The sequence below is a fragment of the Cervus elaphus genome, chromosome 4, assembly GCF_910594005.1.
Source record: "Cervus elaphus chromosome 4, mCerEla1.1, whole genome shotgun sequence".
NCBI lineage: Eukaryota > Metazoa > Chordata > Mammalia > Artiodactyla > Cervidae > Cervus > Cervus elaphus.
This window is the reverse complement of record NC_057818.1, coordinates 58,435,475-58,450,292: the sequence shown is the minus strand read 5'-3', so window position 1 is coordinate 58,450,292 and position 14,818 is coordinate 58,435,475. Positions and strand designations below refer to the sequence as shown.

At 44.7% G+C, this 14,818-nt stretch overlaps 4 protein-coding genes across 4 annotated transcripts in view; 1 reads left to right on the top strand and 3 right to left on the bottom strand.

Annotated features, from left to right (window-relative positions):
- The window catches only part of LOC122692444 (thymosin beta-4-like), a 567,005-nt gene that overhangs the window by 313,212 nt on the left and 238,975 nt on the right, over positions 1 to 14,818 (bottom strand). The gene's annotated exons all lie outside the window — the stretch shown is intronic.
- LOC122692415 (zinc finger protein 345-like) overlaps positions 1 to 14,818 on the top strand; it is a 564,572-nt gene that overhangs the window by 354,072 nt on the left and 195,682 nt on the right. The window lies entirely within an intron of this gene.
- LOC122692448 (zinc finger protein 107-like) overlaps positions 1 to 14,818 on the bottom strand; it is a 65,444-nt gene that overhangs the window by 13,289 nt on the left and 37,337 nt on the right. Inside the window, 1 exon segment of the mRNA XM_043900012.1 lies at positions 11,831 to 14,359. Coding sequence (XP_043755947.1) covers positions 11,831 to 14,359 — 2,529 coding nt within the window.
- LOC122692418 (zinc finger protein 501-like) overlaps positions 1 to 14,818 on the bottom strand; it is a 147,468-nt gene that overhangs the window by 119,226 nt on the left and 13,424 nt on the right. The window lies entirely within an intron of this gene.

Sequence of the window (14,818 nt, the reverse complement as noted above, 5' to 3'; positions counted from 1 at the left end):
AAGGAAAAATCTTGATGGCTCAAAAGATAACCAAGGATGAGAAGGAAATTTTACAGGACCCTGAAGGAGATGAGCTTCCCCGACCGCCGTATTGGATGATGGTTCTGCCAGCTAGTAACACCGTGGCCACCGGAGGAAGCAGCCAGGGACCGGTAAGCCTCCCGGACTCCTCAGGGGTCCCGACAGCTCCACAGGTTGTAGAGCCACCCTCCCAGCAGGCTCCAACCTCAACTGGAGGGGCAATGAGCCCACCGGACTCTACCACCCCGGATGCTGTTCCTACTTTCCCTAAACTCTACCCTCCACTCCCGGTAAGTACTCCCGGACGACGGGGAGGAACCACTGGAATTAAACAAAGGCTCCGCTCTGCAAAAGAGCCAGAGGAAAAAATACCCTTGCAGATGCCCTTCAGAGAAGTTCAGCAACCCCCAGTGATAGGGGAGGATGGTAATTATCACCAAGCTCCTGTAACCTATTACTATCAGCCCTTTTCATCAACTGATATACTGAACTGGCAAAAACACACCCCCTCTTACTCGTTGGAACCCAAGCGTATGACTAGACTAATGGAGACTATTTTCCGCACTCATCTACCAACCTGGGACGATATAATGCAATTACTATCATCCCTCTTCAGTACAGAAGAGAGATACAGGATCAACGCTGAGGCAAGGAAATGGTTACAGGAGATGGTCCCTGAGGGCACTGCTAACCCAGAGAGGTGGATAGAACAAGCCTTCCCCATTGACAGACCTAACTGGGACTATAATACAGAGGAGGGAAAAATCCAATTAGAAAGATACGGGACAGCGATTATACAAGGGCTTAGAAGGGGAGCCCGGAGGCCGATGGACATGTCTAAACCGGCCGGAATAGTTCAGAAGGGAAACGAGTCACCCTCCGAATTTTACGAGAGGCTTTGTGAGGCCTACAGACTCTATACACCCATAGATCCAGAAGCTACGGGCTCCCAGATTGTTATAAATTCGTCATTCATCTCGCAAGCATTTCCTGACATAAAACGAAAGCTTCAAAAGACCAAGGGAGTTCTATCCATGTCTAGCTCTCAGTTGATTGAGATAGCAGACAAGGTGTTCCGGAATAGGGACACGGAAATAGAAAAGAAATACGAGAAGAGGGATAAAGACGAGCAGAGGAGAACAGATGAGAGGTTTGCAATGTTGGCTGCTGCGCTTGGAAAGTCTTCCGGAGACTTTTCCACCACCAGAGCAAAGAAGACCCCCCTAGCTTCGAGGTCAGGACAGCCCTCCAACCGGTCCCAACGGAGGCCACGGGCTCCATTACAGCCAAATCAATGTGCCCGATGCCGCGGGTTTGGTCATTGGAAGAATGAGTGCCCAGAAGGAAGAAGGGAAAATAAATCCCTCCCAGTTGCAGAACTCACTAACATAGAGACTGAATAGGGACGCCGGGGCTCAAAGACATCAGGTCCCTGAGAGCCCATGGTAACTTTAAAAATTGGGGACCAAGACATTGACTTTATGGTGGACACCGGGGCAGAATTGTCTGTGGTAACTAAACCAGTGGCGCCACGGTCTAAAAGGACTGCTGCTGTAACTGGGGTTTCGGGAGAAGAAATGGTTAAGTCATTTTGCCAGCCCAGAAAATGTCAGATGGGGGGTCACCAAGTGACTCATGAGTTCCTCTATATCCACGAGTGCCCAGTACCCCTGCTGGGGAGAGACTTACTCTCCAAACTGGGAGCACAAGTGACTTTCTCTCCTGAAGAGAGGTCCACTTTTCGGGTGGGCACAACAACCTACTTACTCTCCCTCTCTGTGCCCCCTCAAGACGAATGGAGGCTACATGAGCCTCCTGGAGATAATCAAGACCAGGCAACAGAGTTGGAGAGAAGGCTGACTCAGCTGTTCCCTGAGGTCTGGGCCGAAGATAACCCCCCTGGGCTAGCTAGACACCAAGCCCCTGTAATAATAGAACTCAAACCTGGTGCAACCCCAGTGAGAAAGTGTCAATACCCAATACCCATAGAAGCCCGAACTGAGATTCTGCCTCACATCAACAGGCTAAAACAGGCAGGCATCCTGGTGGAATGTCAATCAGCCTGGAACACACCAATCTTGCTGGTAAAAAAGGAAGGAGGACAAGACTATAGGCCTGTGCAGGATCTAGATTGGTCAATCAGGCCGCTGTAACTCTGCACCCGACCGTCCCAAACCCCTATACCTTACTTAGTCTCCTCCCACCTAAGACAAGGATCTATACTTGTTTGGACCTCAAAGATGCCTTTTTCTGTATACGCCTAGCACCTGCATCACAACCCATCTTTGCCTTTGAATGGGAGGACCCCATCGGAGGCAATAAGCAGCAGCTCACCTGGACTCGCCTCCCGCAAGGATTCAAAAACGAGCCAGCCATCTTTGGAGAAGCCTTGGCCTCGGACCTGGAACCTTTCCAGCCTGAAAGGTATGGATGTTGGCTCCTGCAATATGTGGACGACCTGTTGCTGGCCGCTGAGACCTGGGAAGAATGCTGGGAAGGGACCTGAGCGCTCCTCCAATTGCTGGCAGAAGCGGGATACCGAGTGTCCAGGAAAAAGGCACAAATCTGCAAGGAGGAGGTAAAGTATTTGGGGTTTGTCTTAAGGGAAGGCACAAGGTTGCTGGACCAATCTAGAAAGGAAGTAATTCTGAGGCTCCCCACGCCTAAGACTCGGCGGCAAGTCAGGGAGTTCCTAGGGACCACTGGATTCTGCAGGATTTGGATTCCAAGGTACTCTCAAATAGCCCAGCCCTTATTTGAGCTCCTGACAGGGCCTGAAGAAAATCCTGTAAACTGGACTGAAAAACAGCAGGAAGCCGTTGAGGAGCTGAGGCTAGCAACCACCTCCACCCCCGCCTTGGGATTGCCAGACCTCACCAAACCATTCACCTTGTATGTGACTGAGAAAGATAAAACAGCCATGGGGGTTTTGACTCAAACCTTGGGAACGTGGGACAGGCCAATAGCTTATCTTTCAAAGCGACTTGATCATGTTGCCACCGGTTGGCCTGGCTGTCTGCGGGCAGTGGCCGCAGTCGCCTTACTGGTACGTGAGGCCACAAAGCTGACTTTTGGCCAGGACGTGATCGTAAAGGTCCCACATGAAGTCAACACCCCTTCGAGGAGACCCCCACAAATGGCTGTCAAATTCCCGGATTATTCAATACCAGGGACTGCAATGTGAAAACCCCAACCTCCGTATTGAACCTTGCCAGGGTTTAAGCCCGGCAACGCTTCTCCCAGTGGGAGAAGGAGGACCCACTCACGATTGCAAGGAAGTCTTAGAGGAGGTCTATGCTAGCTGTCCAGACCTCCGAGACAGGCCAATTTCAAATCCTGACTGGACTCTGTATACTGATGGCACCAGCCTGGTAAAGCTAGGACAGCGACTCTCAGGCTATGCTGTAGTTACAGAGAGGACTGTTATAGAGGCCGGCCCCTTGCCACAACACTGGTCAGCCCAACGAGCAGAGTCATGGGCCTTAGTCCGGGCACTGCAGCTGTCAAAGGGCAAGAGAGTGAACGTCTACCCTGACCCCCGGTATGCTTTCGCTACACTCCACGTACATGGGGCGCTATACCGGGAGAGAGGCCTTCTAACGGCCAATGGAAAGGACATTAAGAATAAGGAAGAGATCCTGATTCTGTTAGACACTGTCTGGAGCCCCACGGAGGTAGCAGTCATGCACTGCCATGGGCACCAGAAGGAAGACACCCCACAGGCTTGAGGAAATAGGCTGGCTGATGAGACCGCCCGGCGAGCAGCCGAGGACAGGAAAGAATCCGGGGAAATCCCCATGAGGACATTTGTCCTAGCTGAGCTACCCGAGCTGGCCCTAGACTCCCCGACATACACCAAGGCTCAAAACCAGCTAGCTGAAGCGGAGGGAGCCACCAAAACAGAGAAAGGATGGTGGGAACTGCCAGGTGGTAAGCTACTAGTGCCTGAAAGGATGGCCCCCTCTCTGGTGAGCCAAGCTCATCGTATGACTCACCTAGGACATGACAAACTGGAGGACTTGATCCGAAGGTATTTTCTGGTTCCTCGCCTCTCCTCTCTATGTAGAATGGAATCCCAAAATTGTAACGCCTGCTCTCAGATTAACGCTGCTCCAGGGTGTAGACCAAAACCCCCAGGCTTCCAATTAAAAGGTACCCCTCCTTTTGAACATCTGGAAGTGGCCTTCGCTGAGATGAAGCCATATCGTCATTTTCATTACCTGTTGGTCTTGGTATGTACATTCTCGGGATGGGTGGAGGCCTTCCCCACCCGAACTGAAAGAGCATCAGAAGTGGCTCGGAGCCTGCTTAGGGAGATAGTTCCTCGATTTGGATTCCCCACCAGCATAGGATCAGATAACGGGCCAGCCTTCATATCGGATCTGATACGAGTAAGTAAAGCCATGAATGTAAAATGGAAGTTATACACTGCCTACCGGCCTCAGAGCTCCGGAATGGTAGAACGAACTAACTGGACACTAAAGGAGACATTTTCTAAGTGGATTATAGAGACTGACTGTTCCTGGGTGGATTTACTTCCCATGGCCTTGCTCAAACTCAGGATGACCCCACAGTCCCATGGCTACTCTCCCTATGAAATTGTGTATGGGAAGCCTCCTCCCATAATAAGACAGGTAACAACTGATATACTTCAGGTAGGAGGAGACGGGATATCACAGCAGATGGAACAACTAGGTAAGGTAATTAATCAAGTAACTAAGTTTGTGCAAGAAAGAATACCGTTCCCCTTGGGGGAGCAAATGCATGAGTTTATACCAGGGGACCAGGTATGGGTGAAAGACTGGAAATATGACTCCCTAGCCCCCCGGTGGAAAGGTCCTTATACTGTTGTTTTAACCACTCCTACCGCAGTTAAAGTTGCAGGCATTGCCCCTTGGATCCATCACACCAGAGCGAAGAAGGCATACAACACTGACCCGGAAGACGCTGAGTGGACCACCCAGGAGGACCCCACCGACCCACGGGGAACCAAGATCATTCTGAAGAGGAAGAAGAGAACGAGATCCCGGACGAGCCCTCTACAGGATGGAGCTGGGTAAACGACTCCTGCTGCTCGGCCTCATCAACGCAATTCTGAACCTGACCAGTGTTCCTGCACAGGACAACGTCTTCATCTCGTGGGCACATTCTTATGCGAACTTCCACAACTCCTCCAACTGTTGGGTATGTGGGGCCATGCCCCTGTCAGTAATGGACAGACTCCCCTGGTGGGTATCGCCACTCCATTATGGGGAGTTTATACCACTGTGTTCCTTCTTAGAGCAACAGAAAGGAACTTTTCTCTCTCTCACCAATCATAACCTTTCTTTGCTCTCCTGGTGTAAAAAGAAGCCATCAATGGGCCACGGACATAGGGTTACATTTAACATGAACACCAGCCTTATGGAAGTAACAAAGGCTTATACCTCATATATGAAAAATAAAAAGGAGAAGGGTTCTCTTACAAAAGGGGGACAGGCCTCCCGGTACCTTGAGCAATACTACCAGGCCTGGGATGAATATTTCTGGATGACTCCTGAGAAAGGACAGTTGATTACCCCTGCTACTATTTGCTGGGAACAAAAAGAACAGAAAGTTGGATTTGGAGACCACCCCCTAGACCCAAAAGAATTAAAATATATGGGTTATTTGCCCCCTGAACAATGTAAACAAGTCTTGGAAGTTACCTATCACCCCAATCAGTCTGTTCAGTGGCCCGGTTCCGACTGGAAATATAATCCTGGAATCCGCTGGGTAGCCCCCAATGGGACCCAGTGTCTCTGTGGGCTTAACTTATGGCCATGGTTACCAGTTGGCTGGGTGGGGCATTGCACATTAGGATTTGCTTTCGCCCATGGCAGTATTAAGCCTGGCCTACACCAGCCTCCAGTAAACCTGCCTTATTTGCATGCAAGACGGACACGATCTGTGTTCCAATGGTATGACTATCTTGCTGCCTTGTTTGTACCCTCTGTAGGAACAACAGATATCATGGTTAAGGTAGAGGCCTTAACTAATTTCACTAAACAGGCCCTCTTAGACAGTACAAAAGCCATTCAAGCTTTGAACGAAGAACAAATTCAGATGAGGAAGGCAGTAATTCAAAATAGGATGGCATTAGACATACTCACAGCAGCCCAAGGAAGGACTTGCGCCGTAATTAAAATCGAATGTTGTGTGTATATCCCTGACCTGTCTGGAAATGTATCTACTGCCTTGAAGGATATGCAAAATCAAGAGAAAGCCATGTCTAATGAAAATATTCCCTTTTGGACTTCAGTTCTGTCCTGGGCAAAGGGAGACTGGTGGAAAACCATTGTAACTGTTGTTATAGTAATCTTAATCATACTGCTCTGTGGGCCCTGCTTCCTACAATGTCTTGTGAATTTTGTAACCCAGAGGTTGATAGCATTCTCTCATGTGGGTGACAGGAGGGCGAAGGTACAATATCTCAATAAATGATGCTCGTTATGGAAACTAAGAGCATCAAGAGGGGGGAATGAAGAAGGAATTCATAGGGCCTGGACTCCATCTCAGGCCTGTCTGTGCTGATCGTGCGTGGCCACCTCTCCAGTGGACTCTGAACTCTGTGCTTAGCGCCTGTGGGAATGATAATGGAAGGATAAGACCCCCTCTGGGCAGGGGAATCTTGAAGAAGAGAAAACAGACGCTAATCACCCCTGCCTCCGGACCCTATCTATCAGAATGTAAGCACAGGCTTATCGGTTATTAACAATTTGGAATGTAACTGCGGGCTTATTGATTATTGACTGTTTGAACACATAACACGTGAATGATGGGGTTATTGTAGTTGTATTTACCCTTCCTTTGTTTATGTAAGTCTCAAGGGAATTGGGGTAGTGGGTTTGGACACGTACACATGGGGTATAAAAGATTTTCATAAATGCTGGACGGGGTCCTTGGCTAAGAGGAGACTCTGCCTTGGGCCCGCCGGTGTAAAAAACTGCACTCCACTATCTGCATTGTCCTTCTGAGTGAGTCTGTTTCCCAGAAAACGTGGCTATAACACAATGAACAAGGAAAAATTAAAGATAGAAGCATATTCATCTTTCTCATATTATATATTCTAAAAAATATTCAGTCTGCATTCACCAGTACCAACTTTGTAGAATATTTAGTTTCACAGCAGAAATGAGAATAAAGTTTAGACATTTCCCATATACCTCCCATATATGTCGACATGTGGACAATCTCCCTACTTAGCTTTCCCCACCAGAGTGAGCATTTGTTACCACTGATGAATCCACATGGGCAGTAAATAGATAAACTCTCTAGTTTACCCCTGTGTTCCTCTTTTAGGAATGTGCACTCCATACCTCTAGATAAATGTTTAATAACATGTGTCCAGCATGACAGTTTAACACAAATTATTTCATGTTCCTGAAAGTTCTCTAGACTTAGGATATTCATAGCCCCTCCTTTGAAACCCACAGTAATCATGGACCTTTTAAATCTCTTCTATATTTCTTACTAGATTCCCAGGTGACTGAGTGGTAAGGAATCTGCCTGCCGATGCAGGACATCCAGGTGATGCGGGTTCAGTCCTTGGGTCAGGAAGATCCCCTGGAAGAAAAGATGGCAACCCACTCCAGTATCCTTTCCTGGGAAATGTATGGACAGAGGTGAGCCTGGCAAGCTACAGCTCCTGGGATCACAAATACTCAGACACAACTGAGCACACATAAGAACATTTACCTACACCAAAAGTCATATTGTAGAAATCCTACCTTTTGTAGCATTTTCAAATGGGCTTCTTTCACTTGGTAATGAAGGAGGAAACAGACAGAGCTGAACTCCGTCTTAGGCCAGGCTGTGAGCATTAGGCTACACGCACGGTCACCCTCCCAGTGGACTCTGAACTTTGCGCCCCGGTGTATATGGAAATGGCATACCAATGTAAAATCAGATTCCACCCCGGCCCCCCGATAAAAGAGCCTCAAGACTTCTACTTGGACTCTGTTGCCTAAAAGAATATGTTAATTATCTCTGTAACAGAACAAAGTGGTGAATTCCATTCTGTTTATTGGGATATGACCACAGGCCTGTTGATAAATATCCACTGTTTATTTAGTCCTGTGGCACAAGAATCATGGGTTAACTTTGATCGTATCTCTCTTTTACCTTGTCCAGACTAGTTTCAAGGAATTGGGGAGGTGGGTTTGAGCAAGTACACTTAGGGTATATAAAGTTTTCACAAAAACTGTTTGGGGTCCCTGGCTAAGAGGAGACTCTGCCTTGGCCCCGCCGGTGTAATAAACTACACTCCGCTATCTGCATTGTCCTTCTTAGTCAGTTTGTTTCCCAGAACACATGGCTACAACAATCAAATGCATGGAATGATTGTCAATGTATTTTATGTCTTGAATGCTTAACATGCAAAAGCTTAAGAACTACCTCTGCGCCTGTATTCCTGCTCAGTAAATAAGTTCATCAATACCATTTTTTAAGTTCCATACATATCTGTTAAGACAATATTTGTACAAATATAGAGATCAGACGTGGACACAGCAGGAGAAGAAGAGGGGGACCAATTGAAAGGGTACCATTGACATATGTACACCACCATGGGTAAAACATTGGAGAAGACTCTTGAGAGTCCCTTGGACTGCAAGGAGATCCAACCGGTCCATCCTAAAGGAAATCAGTCCTGAATATCTATTGGAAGGAATGATGTTGAAGCTGAAACTTCTATATTTTGGCCACCTGATGTGAAGAACTGACTCATTTGAAGAGATGTTGACACTGGGAAGGATTGAAGGGAGGAGGAGAAGGGGACGACAGAGGATGAGGTGGTTGGATGGCATCACTGACTCAATGGACATGAGTTTGAGCAAGGTCCAGGATTTGTTGATGGACAGGGAGACCTGGCATGCAGCAGTCCATGGGGTCACAAAGAGTCAGGCACGACTGAGCAACTGAACTGAACTGATGGTGAAAATAGGTAGATGGTCGGAAGCTGCTGTTTACCACAGGGAGCTCAGCTTGGCGCTCTGTGCTGACCAGAGGGGTGACATGGAGACCACGGGAAGGAGGTCGAAGAGGGAGTAGATTTATGTATAGTTATGGCTGAATGATGATTTCATACAGCACAAATCAGCACAACATTGTAAAGCAATTATATTCCAATGCATATATATATATATATATATATATATATATATATATATATGTCTCAAAAGGGGAAAAAAGCTAAACAGACTGGTCACCGGTGGTGGAGAATCCATCTGACACTGTGGGGGGGAAATGGCCTCATCCCTGGTCCAGGAATACTCCACATGCTGTGGGGAGACTAAGCCTGTGCCCCACAGCTGCTGAGGCTGGGCGGGGCAGCTTGCTCTTTTCCATGGGCAGGAGGCAAAAGAAAGATGCTCACCACCGCTAAACAATAAGAAATGCAGAACAAAGCTACAGGGATGTATCACCGCATGCCAGTCAGAACAATGAGCAAAACGCCCATTAATAATATCATAAACGCTGAAGGGGCTTGGAGATCAGTGAACCTCCTACATGGCTGGAGGGAATGTAAGCTGGTGCAGTCACGTGGGAGGACCGTGTGGAAGTTCCTTAAAAAACATAACCTCCTGATATTTAAGGAAATGAATTCCATGAAAAGTAGACAAAACAGATTAATCGACAAATTGACAAGCTTTACAGTTTTTAGTAAATCATCTGCAATTCTGAAATGACCAGTTTTGATCTAAGATTTCTAAATTCTCTAAGTTAAATGTGTAGGAATACACATACACTCACATATTCCTTCTTGGTCTTCTCACTAACATGTTTACCTTCAGATATTAATATCTTGTATTCAATGTGTTATATAAATCATATTATGTATATATCTTCAGATATTTATATATTGCATTCAAAGTATGCCAAAGCCATGAGAAAACAGTTCCTTTAAGCCTTACAACACACATGTGGCTAAGAATTATACAGGGTAAGATTTTAGAAATCTTGGCTCCGAATTTTCCCATCATAGCTTTTGCCTATTCTTTCTGTGACTTTGTTAAACTTACATTTGCTTAAATGAGCCCCTGAAAAGTTTTAGCGAACAGAAGAACAAAGGACAATTGCACCAGGTGAGTTTATGACTCTAAGTCCTCAGAGAATTCACAGCAAGCCTTGAGGGCCCCTGAGGAAGGTCAAGGCTAGAACCAGGCAGAGAAAATTCCAGTACTTGGGGTTCAGACCTGACCCTGGGTGAAGTGCTGTGGGTGCCACAGGCTGAGTGTGGAGTGGTCCATTCAAACAAAGACGAGCAGGATGCTGGTGAGCTCAGAGGGGATCACTGAAGGCGGGGAGGGTGGGGGGGGGGGGGCTGTGCAGTAGACCCTGGGGTTCAGCAAGACTGCTGGTCCCAAGGAAGGGGTCATCTAGTGCAGGTTCTCACAGGACTGGCTGCTGTGAGTTCACGGACCTGCAGGCTGCCTGCTCCCCAGACAGACGCTGAGGCAGCAACAGCATGGAGCAGTTCAGGGGAGCTCTCAACAGTACTCTGTATGATCCTTCTTATTAGAACCACCATGATGTCCAAGTCAATAAAAATCGGAGAGGAGATACAACATAGAAATGGTGGGAAATATATGAAGTTATGAGAGGTTTAATGTCAGTAAGGAACTAATTTCTACAGATGCCATCCCCCTGTGCTTCAAATAGTTTATCATTACGTTACCTTTCCTGCAACCTTAAATAGGTGGGAGAGGTTAATGCTGGAGGTGCGTTAACCCTTCATTCATTCCACATCATATGTAACATTGAAAAACCATTGACTTTTATTAATTAAGATACATTAATTTTACACAGATGGAATAAAACCTTTTTCAATTGTTGTTTGATCCTTGATTAAAATACACATTACAAGCTTCTAAAAACTGTCCTGTATCTCTGATGAAATGATCTGAGAATGTGATTTATATGGTTTACAAAATGGAGGCTAATTTACTAAACATGGATGGACATTCATTATATTAATATGACTTTTCCAGAAAGAGTTTTCTATACTTACATCAGATAGAAGAGAAGGTGTCCTTACTTCAAGCCTGCCAGATAATATGCATGATTTCTCTATGTTGATGTTATAAAAATACCTTAGATTTTCATGAACTATCCTTCTTTTATGCTTAAAAAGCAAGTGACATAATTATTGAAAACTTAGAACAAACTTCTGTCTTACTTTGAATTATTCCCTGAACACTTACATAATGGTGACCACTGAGGTGTTTGACATCAGTGAGAAATACCTCCATTCAGAGGTTTAGTGTGTATATAACACGACTGTGTTCTTAATCTTATAAATTGGAGAATAAATGTAAATGATTCCCACTTAATATTGAAGGGCTTCTCTTACCATTGGGCAACAACCATCAAAAACAGAAGTTCATATATAGAGTAGAAACAAATCACAGCATGTAGTAATTTGAGAGTTGAATTACATTCGTTTTGGGTCCTTAATAATCTGAAATAACTTAACATAGACAAGGATACATTAATAATAATTATACCTCTGCAAATGTCCACCCCTTCATCTTGTGATCCATACTAACATATCATATTTGTATGTGTTTTACTTATGGAATACTTGCTACAGTGTTTCTGCTGAGACTAATTCAAGAAAAGTGGTACTAATGACATGCTTTCTAGGATGAATTTTCTGGTATTGAGTTACTTTTGATGTTTGATTAAGCAGTTTTTTACATTTTTTTTTATTTCACTCATGTATCTTTCCAAAGAAAACACTCGTTTTTTCAAAATTGTATATTTGGGACCAACTTTTTTTTTTTATCACTGATTCATTTCTAGGGTTTCTCTGCACTATGTATTCTTTGATTGTGAGTGAGGTGATGACTGTGATGAAATGCTTTGCCACATTCCTTACATTTCTAACATTTCTCTGCAGTATGATCTCTCTGATGTCCAGAAAGACCTGAACTCTGGGAAAAGGATTTGCCAGAGTCTGTACATTTATAAGGTCTTTCCCCGATATGGATTCGCTGATGTTGACTTAAATTGGAACTCTGCTTAAAAGCCTTGCCACATGCTGTACATTTATAAGGTCTCTCCCCAGTATGGATTCTCTGATGTCGCGTAAGAAGTGAACAATTGATAAAGGCTTTGCCACATGCTGTACATTTATAAGGTCACTCCCCAGTATGGATTCGGTGATGTTCAGTTAAAGCTGAACGCTGCTTAAAAGCCTTGCCACATGCTTTACATTTATAAGGTCTCTCCCCAGTATGGATTCGCTGATGTTGAGTTAAGGTTGAAATCTCCTTAAAAGCGTTGCCACATGCTGTACATTTATAAGGTCTCTTCCCAGTATGGATTCGTTCATGTCGATTAAGATGTGAATAATACATAAAGGCTTTGCCACATTCTGTACATTTATAAGGTCTCTCCCCAGTATGGATTCGTTGATGTCGCGTAAGAAGTGAACAATTGATAAAGGCTTTGCCACATGCTGTACATTTATATGGTCTCTCCCCACTATGGATTTGGTGATGTTCAGTTAAACCTGAACGCTGCTTAAAAGTCTTGCCACATGCTGTACATTTATAAGGTCTCTCCCCAGTATGGATTCGCTGATGTTGAGTTAAAGTTGAAATCTCCTTAAAAGCCTTGCCACATGCTGTACATTTATAAGGTCTCTTCCCAGTATGGATTCGTTCATGTCGAGTAAGATGTGAATAATTCATAAAGGCTTTGCCACATTCAGTACATTTATAAGGTCTCTCCCCAGTATGGATTCGTTGATGTCGCATAAGAAGTGAACAACTGATAAAGGCTTTGCCACATTCTGTACATTTATAAGGTCTGTCCCCAGTATGGATTTGGTAATGTTCAGTTAAACCTGAACGCTGCTTAAAACCCTTGCCACATGCTTTACATTTATAAGGTCTCTCCCCAGTATGGATTCGCTGATGTTGAGTTAAAGTTGAAATCTCCTTAAAAGCCTTGCCACATGTTGTACATTTATACGGTCTCTCCCCAGTATGGATTCGTTGATGTTGAGTCAAAGTTGAACTCTGCTTAAAAGCCTTGCCACATGCTGTACATTTATAAGGTCTCTCCCCAGTATGGACTCGTTGATGTTGAGTAAGTAGTGAATAATGGATAAAGGCTTTGCCACATTCTGTACATTTGTATGGTTTCTCCCCAGTAAGGATTCGCTGATGTTCAGTTAAATATGAACTCTGATTAAAGGCTTTGCCACATGCTGTACATCTCAAATCTTTCCTTCTTGAATGAATTTTCGTATGTCTGCTTCGATTTGGTGAGTTACTACAGACTTTTCCACAGGTATTACACTTGCAATGTTTCTGCTCAGTCTGAATATTCTGCTGTTGAATAAGTTTTGAAGACTGGTTAACAACTTTACTATAATCATAACAATCATAAGTCTTCTCTCCAATATCCATACTCTTATAAGTATTAATAGTAAGATTTGAGTTTTGATGAAATATATTCCTACACTTATTATGTTCAGAATTGTTGTCTGAAAATTGATGTCCCTGTTGTTTCAGGAGATATGAGTCTTGGTCAACATTATGGCCAGTTTCATTGCATGAAGAGCTTCTCATTCCATCATGTATACTCTTGTAATTATTGGGGGTAGAGCTCCTGCTTAAGGCATTCCTCATTTTGTTACACTTGTAAAGTTGTTCCACACTAATTATACCTCCATATGTATTGAATAATGACGGTTGAATAAGGTGTCTTCCATTATAATCAACATTCCACACTTTGGAACAAGGAGACAATAGTTGTTGGTTGAAAAACAAGAAACCCTTGTTAAAGGATCCCTCAAATTGATTGTATTGAGAATTTCCCCCCTCATTTTTAAGTTTCTGGTCTCCAGACATGTTTGAATCTATATTTAATAGACAGCTATGCTCAGAGTATAGGTTGGAATGAGTATTTGCAGTAGAGACTAGATGACTTTCCAGATTTTCCATATTTCCCTTCAGAGGACATGTATGTTTCAAGAGGTGACGTGGATCTTTGCTGACAAATATACACTCATCTGCAGATGTTGATGACTGAAATTGGTCATCTGAAATTGGTTTTTCCTTATTTGATTCACATCCTTGATTTCTTTTGGCGGTAATGTTTACTTTATGGGAAACTGTACCAACTTGGTTGTGTCCATCATAACATGCTCTCCGCTCTTTACATGCCCTCATAGATTCCCAGTCTTTGGTTAAATGTAAATTTCCAAGGTGAAATCTTTCATATATTCCTAGCTTTGCAGTTAGGAGTAAATCTTCTAAGCCTGGTTTTTGGGTCCTCAAACCCTGGGTGTCGTGAGAAGACACAGCTGAAAGATACCAAATAATTATTAATTCTACTTACTATTCTTGGGGAATATAGATTACAATTTACATAAAACTGGCATACACTTGGCTAGATTAAGCTGAAAACTGAGATAGAAGGAGTCAAGATGGCAGAGGATTCGGAAGACGTGGAGTTCATCTCTCTCCACGAAAGCATCAAGAATACATCTTGAAGTGGAAAAATTCTCAGAGCCCTGAGGAACACGGGCAGAGGAACTTGGACACCTGAAAGGACAAGAAAGATTCCTGCTGAGCCAGGTAGGACAAGGGAGAGATGGAGGAAAGGGAAGAGGAAAAGAAGCCGGATGGGACCCGCAAAACCCTGGGGGGATCTGAAGAGAGGAGAGGTCTCCACATCCAGGGAAGCCCCTCACTGGGGGGAGTTCACTTGGGACAGACGGGGAGCGCGTCCTCTGTGGGAAGAGAACACGGCAACCAGCGTG